The sequence below is a fragment of the Ammospiza nelsoni genome, chromosome Z (assembly GCF_027579445.1).
Source record: "Ammospiza nelsoni isolate bAmmNel1 chromosome Z, bAmmNel1.pri, whole genome shotgun sequence".
NCBI classification, from domain to species: Eukaryota; Metazoa; Chordata; class Aves; order Passeriformes; family Passerellidae; genus Ammospiza; species Ammospiza nelsoni.
Genome location: NC_080669.1, coordinates 78,633,814 through 78,646,706, shown reverse-complemented (window position 1 = coordinate 78,646,706; position 12,893 = coordinate 78,633,814). Strand labels below are relative to the sequence as shown.

The 12,893-nt window shown below is 49.0% G+C and overlaps 1 protein-coding gene across 1 annotated transcript; it reads left to right on the top strand.

Annotated features, from left to right (window-relative positions):
* Positions 1–7,322: 7,322 nt before the first annotated feature.
* Positions 7,323–9,294, top strand: LOC132087084 (avidin-like). Its single transcript, XM_059493112.1, has 4 exons — positions 7,323–7,412; positions 7,508–7,715; positions 8,101–8,221; positions 9,249–9,294. Exons 1-4 carry the CDS (start codon positions 7,338–7,340, stop codon positions 9,292–9,294), a joined length of 450 nt encoding a protein of 149 aa, XP_059349095.1. The 5' UTR covers positions 7,323–7,337.
* The last annotated feature ends 3,599 nt before the right edge of the window (positions 9,295–12,893 follow it).

Here is a 12,893-nt window from a genome sequence, read left to right as displayed (position 1 = left end):
GGTGACCCACAGCAGCCCCAGGGAAGCACAGCTAGAGCTGGCAGCCTCCTTGGTCATGGACACTGCACCGTGGCATGGCCCAGCATGGTAGAGGACGGTGCACCCAGAACCTGCAGCCCCTCAGGCAAAACCTTTGTGTGCTGGGGTGGCAGAGCATGGCACAGAGAAAACACACACCACGGGGATGGCACAGCCAGGGCATGCAGCCCCTCACCCCCACCCTGCACCTGGGACAGCTCAGCACAGCACGGCTCAGCACGGCCAGACTGCCCAGGGCTGCTCTCACCTCCCTGGATGCAGCACCATGGGCCATGAGCAGGGCCAGGGCGAGCAGCAGCAGCAGCCCTGGGTGCCCATGGTGCTGGTGGCCGTGTGTGGTTCCCAGACTCTGCTCCTTTTATATCAGAGGGGTCTGAGCCTCCTGCCAAGGGACACCCATGAGATAGGAGAGCCCTGATCCCTCTGGACAGTGATGGAGTCTGGGGGGCACTGAGTGAGCTGGCAGGGAGCACAGCGAGGGCAGCAAGTGAGAAGAGCATTAAAGATACCACAGGCAGAGTGTGGGAGCTTTGAGGACACCACAGGAAACACGTTGGATCTCTGGGACACCACAGAAAGGGTGGAGGAGTTCTGGGGACACCATAAGAAGGGCTATTATCTCTTTCTGGCCATGGCAGGACTTCTTCAGTGCCAAAGTGCATCCTTAATCTTCAATAGCTATCAGGGCTGGCAGATATGAAGTAGCCTCTCCCTCTCCCTCTCCCTCTCCCTCTCCCCCTCCCCCTCCCTCTCCTTTCCATTCTTCAGCAGATCATTATGCTGCCTCAGTGCTGCCATTTGTGACAAATGCCCTTTTTTTTGCTCCCAGGGGAAAATTTCTGGGCAGAGGAATAATGTTACACAGCAAGAGCAAGGTCCCATATGTGGCCCTCCTGCACCTGCTGGTATCTTCCCATGTCAGAGCCTACAGCAAATGAAGAGAGAAAAAAATGCAAAGAAACTCTTCCTTGGGAACCCTTGTGATAGGAAGGATTGATGAATCTGACACCATATTCCCCCGAAGGCTAATTTAATATTTTATTATACTATATTATGTTAAAAAATACTATACTAAAGTATACTAAAGAATACAGAAAGGATACTTACAGAATGCTAAAGAGATAATATTGAAAACTCGTGACTCTTTCCAGAGCCTTGACGCAGCTTGGCACTTATTGGCCAATTAGTCAAAATAGCTCACACCAGAAACCTAATTAAACAATCACCTGTTGGTAAACAATCTCCAACCACATTCCACAGGAACAAAGCAGGAGTAGCAAATGAGATAATTATTGTTTTCTTTATTCTCTGAAGTTTCTCAGCCTCCCAGGAGAAAAATCCTGGGCAAAGGGATTTTTTACAAAATATGAACGTGACATCTGAACCTTTCTCAGTGTAATTAAAATAAAAAACCTGCATTTGTAATTCTTCTGCCTGGGCCCATGCAGAAGAGAGAACAGACACATCTTGAGAGGTTTATCCGTTGCCAATCAAAACCTCAATCAAGCGCTGACATAGAATGATCAAGGAGATTCTTTACCTGTAGAACACCAACTCCTATTATATCACTAAAACAAGGTTTACAATATAAAAAAACCCAAACAACAATGCAAAGAATATTCATTGTTTCAAGTCCAAACAGCTGAATTTCAGGAGAAGGCCCATTGACTGGAGATGTTGCTCTTTGACATATTTGAAAGTCCCTTTTGGTTCCGATACAGGCTTGCAGAATCCTGAAACAAAGAACTACTAAAGAAAAAATCATGTGGGAGTGACCATCTCTCATTTTAGCTTCACTTTTTGCACCACAAGTTGCTTCTGCCAAAGCTCTCGCTCAGTTAAAACAATTAGCCTGTTGAACAGGGAAACAATTAACATTACCTCCAAGGTGCTAGATAAGCTCACCACTGATGTTGACAGTGTAGGACATGCTGTATTACAAAATCGAGTACCTATTGATTTTTTGTTACTAGCACAAGACATGGCTGTGAAGATTTTGAAGGAATGCGCTGTATGAATCTTTCTGATCATTTTGAATCGATTGACAAAAAGCTTTTCCAACAGCAAAATAATATGAAGAAACTCACTGTTGTTAAAAGTTCTTTTGACAAATGGCTTAAAGAATTGGGAATCACTGGCTGGTTGAGAACCTTATTGATAGAAGGAGTTTGGTTTCTTGCTGTTATTTTTGCTGCGCTTGTTATTCTCTGTTGCATTCTTTCTTGTATGAAAAAGAGTTTAGAATCAATTGTTAAATGAGCCTGGGTTGTAGAAAAAGAAAAAAGGGGATGTGTAGAAGAATTCTTGGCAGAACAAGGGGATGCTGTACTCTTACAAGAACTGGACAACCCTGGCCCGCAGATTACAGAGTTACTTTGAAGACCATGTACTGTCCTCAGAACAAGATAGACTACTGTCCTCGAATAGATACAACAAGGAAGAATATGCATTGTGCAAAAATGAAGCCAGATGCCAAATACGATATGAGAACTGCTAATTTAGCACACTTTAGCTAAAAAAGCTTAGAGCATGACAACCAATCAGTAAATAACATGTATGTGTCAATTGAGCCATTTAACCAATGAACATTAGGCAGTAGTGGCGTAAAACAGTGTATAGACAAGCATAATTATGCCAAAATTGCTTAATAAAGTAGAATGACACGTAGTCATTTTGGTGTGATTGTCGGTACTCGTTACTCAGCTGACTCTCTGTGGGACCCTCTTCATTAGATAGTTACCAAACAATAGTGAAAAAATGTCTGGAATGCCCTGGCCACAGCCCTTAATAGAACCACTTGGGCTGAGGCTGTCTCATGGCTTTCCAGCACTTTGAGCTGGTAGCTCTTTCTACCTTTGTTTTTTTTTTTTTTTTCCCTCAGAAAGAACAAAAGCAGCAGCAGAGGCTTTTTTGGACCCTGTACCCTGGGCAGAGCGGAGTCCCTGGCCCTGGTCTTGGTGGGTGGACCGAGGACCCCAGACCTGGCCCATGGAGGGTGGCCTGGGCCTGGGCCCCGGTGAGCGAGCCAAACAGCCCAGACCTGGCCCGCGGGGCGGGGTCTTGGCTCTCACAGCGCACTCCCACCACGCTGACAGTGCTTTGGCAACAGGAGTGACCAAAGGCCTCCTCCCCCCAGAACCACCACCGCACGACGGCAGGTGGGAAGAAGAACCTTTCCTGGGGATTTCCGTCCCACACCTGGGGGTCTTCTTTCCGCAGAACAAGCGAGAGATGCCCAAGTCCCGCTGTGTCCCCCTCCCCTAGGATTCAAATGCCAGTGTTCCCACTCTCTGCTCCTTTGCATCACCCCCATACCCCCCGAGCTTGGGACCAGAGGTAATCCCTCCAGAAATCACCTCCCCCACACCCCTGGCACTTGCCGGAGGAGTCAGGCATTCCGAACCCCAGCGAAAACCCACTGACCAAGTGAAAATGCTGTTTCCCAGAAAAGCAGCGAGTTTCAAAGTTCAGCCAGGAGGTGTCTGCAAACAGCTGTCGAGCTGTGCTGCCTCTGCTGGGGGAGCTGCTGGTGCCTTCTCTTGCTGCCCCAACCGCTGCTCCAGGGGCAGACAGCACTGCCAGATGAGCTCAGAGGGGACGCTGGAACGGTCGCAGCCTCGGACACAGACACTGATGAGGAGGATGGAGCCTCTGAAGGCAGCAGCGGGGGCAGAGGCGCGTACAGAAGCACTGCCGCGGTCTCTCTTGGTTCCTGGCGCGGGCTCAGCCGCTGGGGGAAGGGTTGGCAGGCTGATTGCAGGCACCAAATCTGACCTCAGCGCGGCGGGTGCTGCTTTCGCAAGCGCCGCATCAGGCGCCGTGGCTTCCCCTGGATGCAGGGGGGGCGACACAGGTGCGCTCTGCGTCCCCGCGGAGCTGTTGCTTAGCAACACGTCAGCATCCGCAGGGAGCGGCTCCGGATGCGGTGGGAGCGGCTCCGGATGCGGTGGGAGTGGCGGGGCAGGTGTCGCAGCAGTCGGTGAGGCTGGCAGGAGCGGCGAAACGGGCTAGGGCGGGGTCACCACGATTGGAACTGTGAAAAATGCATGTATTTTAGCATTGGCTTTTCGCAAATATTAAAATGAATATTATATGTGTTGTGTTAGAAAGTGATGCTGTATTAATTTTCTTAAGTACTGTGTTAAATATAGTTTTAGGTTATAAAAATTGTTAAAATAGAAACTATGCTATGTAAGATGCTTTGTTTAAAAGAAAGGACCTGCAGCGAGATAGCAGCCACAGGACACCTAAATCTTTCAGAGAAAAAGAATTTATTGCCTTCTTATCAGAAGAAATGAACTTCTTCCCGCCTCGAAGGCACTATTAGGATTAGAGGGAAGAAGTTGATGAGGACCAAATGGAACCCTGTGTTTGAATGGAATTTATGCATCATGTATGAAGTGTATGAATATGCAACGGGCTATTGTTCTTAAGCGTTAATCCTTTGTTAACGGGCGTCCTTTTTGGGCTCGTGATGGCCAGAAAAAGGCACTCGGATGTCCGTAACTCTTTGTATTTATTGTCTTATATTGTCCTAATTCAATTTGTCCAAATTGTTATTACTCTAATTGAGTTACTATTTTTTTAAACCCTTTTATTACTATTAAATTTTAAAAATTTTAAAACCAAGTGATTGGCGTTTTTCAAAGGGACGATGACAAACTGTGCAGGAGGCCTGTCCACGGGCTGCTCTCTCAACCTTGGAAAGAGTGAAGGAGGCGGCGGAATCAGCGCAGGGTCAGCCCCTGTCAGCGCGGCATGCTGTTGTGAATTTAATTGCTGGCTGCGATGCAGAGAGATCTGGTGCACCGGTCAGCTCAATGCTGGCGGCAGCCTCCCTTTCTGAGGGTGAGTGTAACGAGGCTGGCTCACACGCCCAATGGGAGAAAGGAGAAGGAGAAGGGTCATCTCCTTTTGCACGTGCTCCAGAGAGGCAGAAAAAAACTTCTCAGCCATGGGCAAAACCGTTCCTCCTTGTGCTGCAGGAGGGGTGGTGTGGAGAGTTTCTGTGCAGACGTGGCTTGAGGGAAAAAGGCCATGATCATACACAGCTGGTTAAGTAGTAAAAATGCAGCTGTAAGCAGTAAGTTCTCAGCCTTCTGATTACAAGAAAACATCAACACTGTGTCCTTGAGCAGGTAGTAAGACAACAACAGCAGGATGCAAAAACAAGTACTAGTCTCAACAGAAAACCACAAAGCATCCTGAGAATGTAGCTACAAAAAAGGAGCTGACATTTAATCTGTAGCCAATGATGAGCTTAGCTTTTGCAATATGTATGAGCTTAATTAACGCTATTATAAAAGCATGTAAGCTGGATCAATAAATTTGAGACTCAATGATCATCAATAGGATGTGCTTGTCTCCTTCGCTCCGACAGGGTGGGATCCAGCAGTTTCTGTCCCTGAACGGATTCTTCTCCTGCTGGCTCTGGCGAGAGGCTGCCCCTTGCGCAAGGCAAGGTGCCCCTCCAATGGGGCTTTCCTTCTCAGAGCAGAGAAAAGAGCGGCATATGCTGGAAAAATTTGAGACCCTCCCTCACCCTGCACATAGTTCTCCCTAAAATAGAGATCCAGTGACTGCCAGGCTCTTGGGTCCAGGGAGGACCTCATGTTTGTGAAAAGAACAGAAGTCTTTGCCCATCTGAAAAACTTATAGAAATGTCTCTTCACCATATGAATTCTGTCCTGCTGAGCCCAAAATCTCCACATTGAAATAATGTCCTCCTCTGATGGAAAAAATTGAACTTCTCCTTCTGAGGGCACCTCTTCCCAACCATCACCCCACATTTTGCGAAGGACAGTGTTGTCAGGAGGGGAAGAGTATCGCTGGGGGCTATGTACAAATCACAAATGGGATGGGACTGCGAGGAATGCATCTTGAGCTGTTTTATTTTCCAGCATCAGTCTCATTACATGGTTATGACAATGGGAAGATGCCATCAGCTCACATCCCAAGTGGCAGACCAAGAACTTAATGTTACAACTTTAAAAGTTTTTTGACTGATCACACAAAGCAAAAGCACATTGACAGTAGTTCTATCCAACCGCTATAAGCACACCTACCTTCGGTTAAAACACTGCATGCTTATTTTAAATACAGTACCTACTGGTAAGCCTTAAAACACAATGCACAGAGCTCCATTATTAAGCTTAGAACTTCCTAATATCTTGCTAGATATATTTTTATGCAATGGAGGGAGTTATTCTAGAAAAGCGTTTATACACAGATCATTGTTCTACTTGTCCTACTTTTCTCCTTCTTACATAATTTTTATGCTGACCTATCTAATGGCTACTGCTTAGCTCTAATCACAGTTCTGCTGTCTCTGAGGCCTGCCTTTTGCAGCTTTCCCAAAACCTTCTGATTTTAAGGATTCCCACAGAAGAGCTAGCAGAACCTTGGAACAGAGTCCAGTGCCAGCAGGCTGCTCAGGATTCACGGGGTCCTAGAGGCTGTCCTGCAGCTCCACAAAGGGTCTCTGGATACTTGCCGAGAGGATTCAGCAGATCCTCGTGTGTTGAGCCTGGGCTGTGAACTCCTCCTGATTTCAGGGTCTTGGTTCTTCAGGTCCAGGTTGCAGCCAACAAATGGGCTCACTACTTATAGCATTTGTGGCAACCCTCATGGCAGGAAGGAATGGTGAATCTGACTCCAAGTTCTTAGAAGGCTAATTTATTATTTTATGATACTATATTGTATTAAAGAATACTACATTTAACTATACTAAAGAATACATAAAGGATATTTACAGAATGCTAAAGAGATAGTAATGAAAACTCATTACACTTTCCAGAGCATCAACACACATTGGCACTGACTGACCAATTAGTCAAAACAGCTCACATCGGAAACTCAATGAAATGATCCCCTGTTGGTAAACAAACCCCAAACACATTCCAAAGGAACAAAACACAGGAGCAGCAAATGAGATAATTGTTGGGTTCTTTTACTCCAAGTCTTCTCAACTTCCCAGGAGAAAAATCCTAGGCAAAGCGATTTTTCAAAAAATATAAAAAGTGACACTGGAGGGGTATTGTGGCTCCACAATAGTGGACCATGTCACCTGGCTCTCCACCTGCATTTATCTTGGAACAAAGGCATTCTGGGAAGATCAACAGTCATGAACCCCTCTGATAGCTGAAAAATTTGGGGACACCCAGATGGCACAACATCCTGGCCAGAGACACCACCCACAGCCCATCTGGCAGCAATAAAAAGGAGAGGGAGCAGGAGCCTCAGCAGAGACCTGCAAGGAGCACATGCCCAGGTCCATCAGCTGCCTGCCTGCTGCAGAGATGGTGCAAGCAACTGCCTTGCTCCTTGTGCTCTTCCTGGCCCTGGGGGCTCACGGCCTCCAGGCTACCCAGCAGGTACCATCAGGGCTGGGATGCACAGGGTGGGGTGGGCAGGGGGCTGTGGCTGCAGGCTGTGCTGTGCCACAAGTGCTGAGTTCTTTCCTCTCCAGTGTAAGCTGACTGGGCAATGGCAGAATGACCTGGGCTCCAACATGACCATTTATGAAGTAAATGAAAATGGTGACTTCACTGGCAAGTACCTCACAAAAGTGACAAGTTCCACAGAAGAGATCAAGGAATCACCTCTGGTGGGGTCCCAGCAGCTCCCATATTGGAGCCAGCCCACCTTTGGTTTCACTGTCCACTGGAATTTTACAAGTATGTAGACATTTTTTAGCATCGTTGCTGTGTCCCCACACCTCCCCTCTGCCCTCCCTGCAGTGTCCTTGCTCATTCCCTGCCTTCCCCTGCACTGTGCCCACTGCTCTCCCTCCCTGCAGCTCCCCCATCCCTGTCCCTGGAGCTCCTCGGTTGCTGCCAGCTCCCAGTGCCAGGCTGCAGGAGGGGCAGCAGGGGCTGGAGCCTGCACTGCCTGCCCGTGTCCGTGTGACACCCCAGCCCTGTGAGCCCTCCTGCTGCTTTCCCCAACCCCGCTGTGCCCAGAGGCCGGGGACAGCAGGGATCTACTGTCCCCTGTGCTGGGACAGCAACTGGCCTGCCACCTTGGCCACGCTCCCCTCCATCTCCTGTCTTGTCCCCACAGATACCATCAGTGTTTTCACGGGCCAGTGCTTTGTGGATAAGGATGGAGAGGAGGTTTTGAAGACCATGTGGTTGCTGAGATTACACTCAGAGAATCTTGAAGACAACTGGAATGCCACCTTGTGAGCTCTCTGTCCCTGCCCTGCACACGTCCCCTGTGCACTCTTGAGGGATTTGGGCCGTCACAAACGTATGATTTGGGTCACTTAGGAGTCACTCTCACAGGAGTTGGCAAAAGGAGGTTTAATATCTGTTTGCAAAAACAGGACTTAGCAGATCTCCATGGCAAGGTTCGCTTGATTGCTTTGTGCAGGGGTAAAATAAAGGAAGGAAAAAACAGGTTAGAAACAATCTAGAATGATTTACATGGAGGCAAGAGATGGAGAAGGAGAAGTGAGACCATTAAAATTAATCAGAAAGTTCAGGAAGGTGCCCTCTGCTTTCTAAACTACTGATGGATCTGAGCTGCAGCTGGTTCTGCTCTCAGTCTCAGAGCTGCTCTATGGTTTCTGTCTGCAGGTCATGCCTGCACTTAACCATTGACTAATTCAACATTGATAAGGTGATTTGGGAGGGTTTACCACAATTACAGCAGAGATTTAATTCTAGATCCAGGCTGGCACTGAGGATCCTCACTTAGGAATGCTGTGGTAAAGTCATGGGATGATTGACCTTAGTCATCAGTCAGTCTTCATCCTGGATGTAGTGTGAGATGGTAACTACAGGAATTTTTCACAGTTCAGTAATGATAACATTGTTCCACTTGGGCTGTGATACACGTAAGTAATTCCCCAAGGCTTTTGGAATATTGGTTTCCTTGATAAGGCAACAGAAGGACTTGGTGTGCAAAGTGTCTGTGACAAGCTCAAGGGAAGCTTTGCCACTTGAGAGGCATTTCCAAAGCCCAAGGCCAAAGAAGGAATCCTGAATGGCCCAGGGTGGGGATGAAGGGTGGTGCTCCCAGCCTGTGGTGCTCAGCATTTGGCAGAGCTGCTGCCAGTGTGAAAGTGAGGGGGGACAGGGTGCTTGTGCACAGCTTCCCTGGGCATCCTGACAAGGTGTAAAAGTTTTGGGAGGGTACAGAGCTGGGTGGGCACTGGGGCACTCTCATATCCCACCCTGACATTTCCTCTGTCTTTGTCACCTCAGGGCTGGCTACAACATATTCCGGCGCAAGGAAGATCTCATGGATTGATTGCTGGTAGCATTGGGGCTCCCAGAGAACAGGAAGTGCCTTGTTGTTGCCCATTCTCCTGCGTCAGCACCTCCTTCAGCACCTCCTTCAGCAGCTGCTTCACATCTTTATTCTCCCAATAAATCTTTTCTGCAAACACACACTGTCTCCTCTCTTTCACTGATCAGTGCCCCTGTTCCCTTTCCTCAGTAGTGGCCTCTCTTGCCACTATCCCTGAAGGCCATTGTGTGACCCTCCCTGGCTTGGGCTCCTCTTTGTCAGCCCACCCATCACATGGAGCTCCTTGGGACCCCAGCTGCTGCAGGCCAGCAGGACCCTGCTCAGCCTGGAGTGATGGCCCGTGTCCCATGTCCCACTGGGCGTCTGCAAACAGCTCCATGTCTGCTCTGCAAGGGGCAAGGACAGAGCTGGGAAGACCAGGGGCTCCCCCAGGGAAGGCAGAACCAGCTGGGCACCCCCAGCATGGCAAGAAGGCACCCGCAGTGCTGGGCACAGAGCTGCTGGGGCAGCAACAGTCCAGGGCTGCAAGTGCTGGGCACAGCAGAGCGGCTGCAGGGGGATGCTGGCTCCAAGGCACACATCTCTGCAGCAGCAGCAGCAGCTGCAGCTGTCCCCAAGGCTCTGTCTCTTCCCCAGGTGAAGGCCTGAGCAGGCAGCAAGGCAGGGCTCTGGGGACACTCACCAATGTCATACTGCAGGCTGATCTGCAGCTTGGGCCACAGCATGATGAGAGCGAAGGAGGTGTAGAAATGGACATCGTAGGTGTTGTACATCCGGTATTCCTGGCCTGGCAGGACAGGGCAGGTGGTGAGGGAAAGGAGTCTGCCATGGGCAGGGGACAAGGGGCAAAGCTCCTCCCTCCACAGGCCCCTGGCCAGGGGCATCTTTCCCAGTATATGCAGGGGCTCCCATTCCAAGAGGGTTTCATTCTCTACACAGAGCACCATGCAGGTGGCGAACACTCCATTCCCTATCCTTTAGGGCTGCAAGGGCTTTTCCTGGTGTAGTATATGGTAGAGATAATTCATCCTGTTCATGTATAAAATATTGTAAGTCCAAAGTATGTTTGGACTCCTGGCTGAGAGCAGCATCTTATTCATATATATCTAGTTCCCAGACTTCATTTGAGATAACATTGGGTTCATTAATGTAAGAATAGAAGCTTCCAGGGTGATAATTGCCGGCTTTCCCGGGTCACCAGGACCACTCAAGAGTGATTATTGCCTCGACGATTCCATCTACCACGATGATCGACGGCGCCACCCTGATGCATGTGAATGCTGACTTCCCCAAAGTTCCCTGACAACATCTGGACACCTGGACTGGATCTTTGTCTACCTCTGCACATGTAAAGCCTCGGTTATGCATGTGAAGAGACACAAAGAACATTTGGTCATCTCTGCCTCGGGCAGAATAAACTGTATAAGAACTCGCTGCGCAAAGCAGCATTCGTGAACAGGGGGAGACTCTGACATTTGGGGGGTCAGATCCATGTGTTTACCCAGCGCCAATCCTGGGCTCAATGCTGACCTTGGCTGTGGTAGTTTTTGACGACCGAAATTCGATCTCGCAGACAAAGTAATAAATGTTTCCTAAATTTTCTTATAAGTTTGGCTCTCATAATTTATAACAATCTGGGGACAACCTGATGTAATTTGATATTGGGGTTTGGGACCCCCTTCCTGCCTGGAAGGCACTCCGCTTATTTCAGAGGTCCGAGCGGGATTGGAGTCTGAAAAACCAATCAAATTCACAAGAACTGAAATCTGAGCCACAGCCAAGGGGGATAAAATGGGCCGAATTCTCAGCAAACTCAGAATGATCCAGTGGCCTCCAAGCCTAAGGGTTTTTTTTTCACTCGGAAAATCAACGTGCACGAAGAAATCCACGCAGGAAAAGGAACCAAAAGTATCGTGTGGTTGAGTGAAGCGTGACCGAACGCGTGTGTGAGACGTGACTCTGTCACGGGGCGAGTGCAGACCCCACGATCGCAGTTCCACCATCCCGAGAGGGACATGGTCAGTCAAGGCGGAAGCGGAAGGTTTTGCCTGACACACGAGACCCGAGGCTTGGGGGGAGTCTAGGGGGAAAATCAGCCATGGTTGGGGTCAGGAGGGGGAAGAGACAAGCCTAGAAAACTCTAGGAGCCCATCTGCATTCTGATACAGAGGAAAGAGGTAAAAATCACTCTAAAAAGTCAGTAGAACAGTTCTCTGCTTGACTGAGTCAGACTGGTGGCTTTTTGTGAGCCAGAGAGACCGACATTGCACAAAGAAATGGGACCTGTGACAGATGTCCCAATGAATGGAGAGAAGGTAAGAAAAATTGTAGAAATCCTTGAAAAAATGGGGTTGGAAAAGAGCAGACTCCAGAGAAAAACCCAGGAAAAACCTCCCCAGGGAAGGGGAGGGAAAGTTTTACCAGAAATCCCAAGAGATAGTTCCCTGGGATGGATGTTAGAACATTGGGACGAGAGCCTGAGGAGGGTGGGGAAGTCCAAGGAGAAAATGGTCCATTTTTGCATGGAAAAATGGGGAGGGAGATCAAAAATACGTGGTTTGACCCAGTTTTGGCACGTTTGAAGTTTGGACTTGCGAGTCTTTGTATGATCACGTGTTCGATCACTGCCTGTGGGATTCTGAGGAAATTGAGTATGCTGAAATATGGAGACACGTTTGTACGGGTCTATACCCGATACAAATTCTACGGCACACGGCAAAAACGAGAAAGGATTGGGAGCCGTTGGAAAATCTTCCAGCCCCTTAACTTGTGTCCCTGCAGCAGCCCGATCCTGCACAGGCACAAGCAGTGCCCGAGATGCCTCCCGAGGCAAGGGTTCAGCAGGCTTAGGCGGCGGCATCCGCTTTCCCACATGGCCAAGCGGCGGCTGCCCCAGGTCTCTCCAAAAGCCGAGGAGAGACGGGTAACCAACTGTCTCTAGGGACGTCTCTCCCCTGGCCCATTGGACGAGGCGGTGGACAAGGAGGGGGACTGTGGGGATGAGGAAGAGACGTCCTGCATCTTCACTTTACAGGAAGTTCTGATGGCTCTGGGGGTGATGGGGTTCGTACACACCCCAATCAACAAAAGTGACGTGAGGGCGTTCAGAAAGGAGATGAGAAAATTGATGGATGATCCTTTGGGGGTGGCAGAAAGGTTGGATGAGTTTTTGGGAGCCAGCATATATACCTATGAGGATCTCCAAGCGATTTTAAGATGGCTGTTTAACAACGAGGAAAGAGAGATGATCAGGCAAGCCGCGATCAAAGATTGGGAGAAGAGAAACCCTAACGGGGGAGCCACGGAAAAAAGGTGGCCAAATCAGAAACCGTCTTGGGAAGCCCAGATGGAGGAGGGAAGGCAGAAAACTAAAAATCTGAGAAATATGGTCATTCAGGGTATCTGGGAGGCGGTAACAAAGGGACAAAACATGAGCAAAACATGGTACTCCAAGAGTGCCAGGAGAAAGGTGAGACCCCCACAGAATGGCTGGAGAGACTGTGCAAAGGTCTGAGAATGTATTCAGGAACAGATCCTGACTCTCCGGTGGGGAGGGTGTTGTTGAAAATGCAGTTTGTGGCGAAAGCTTGGGAAGATAT

Coding starts and splice junctions, on each gene's coding strand:
- LOC132087084 (XM_059493112.1), top strand. CDS start 7,338: ATGGTGCAAGCAACTGCCTTGCTCCTTGTGCTCTTCCTGGCCCTGGGG. Junction 7,716..8,100: donor TGTCCACTGGAATTTTACAA/GTATGTAGACAT, acceptor TTGTCCCCACAG/ATACCATCAGTGTTTTCACG. Junction 8,222..9,248: donor GACAACTGGAATGCCACCTT/GTGAGCTCTCTG, acceptor TTGTCACCTCAG/GGCTGGCTACAACATATTCC.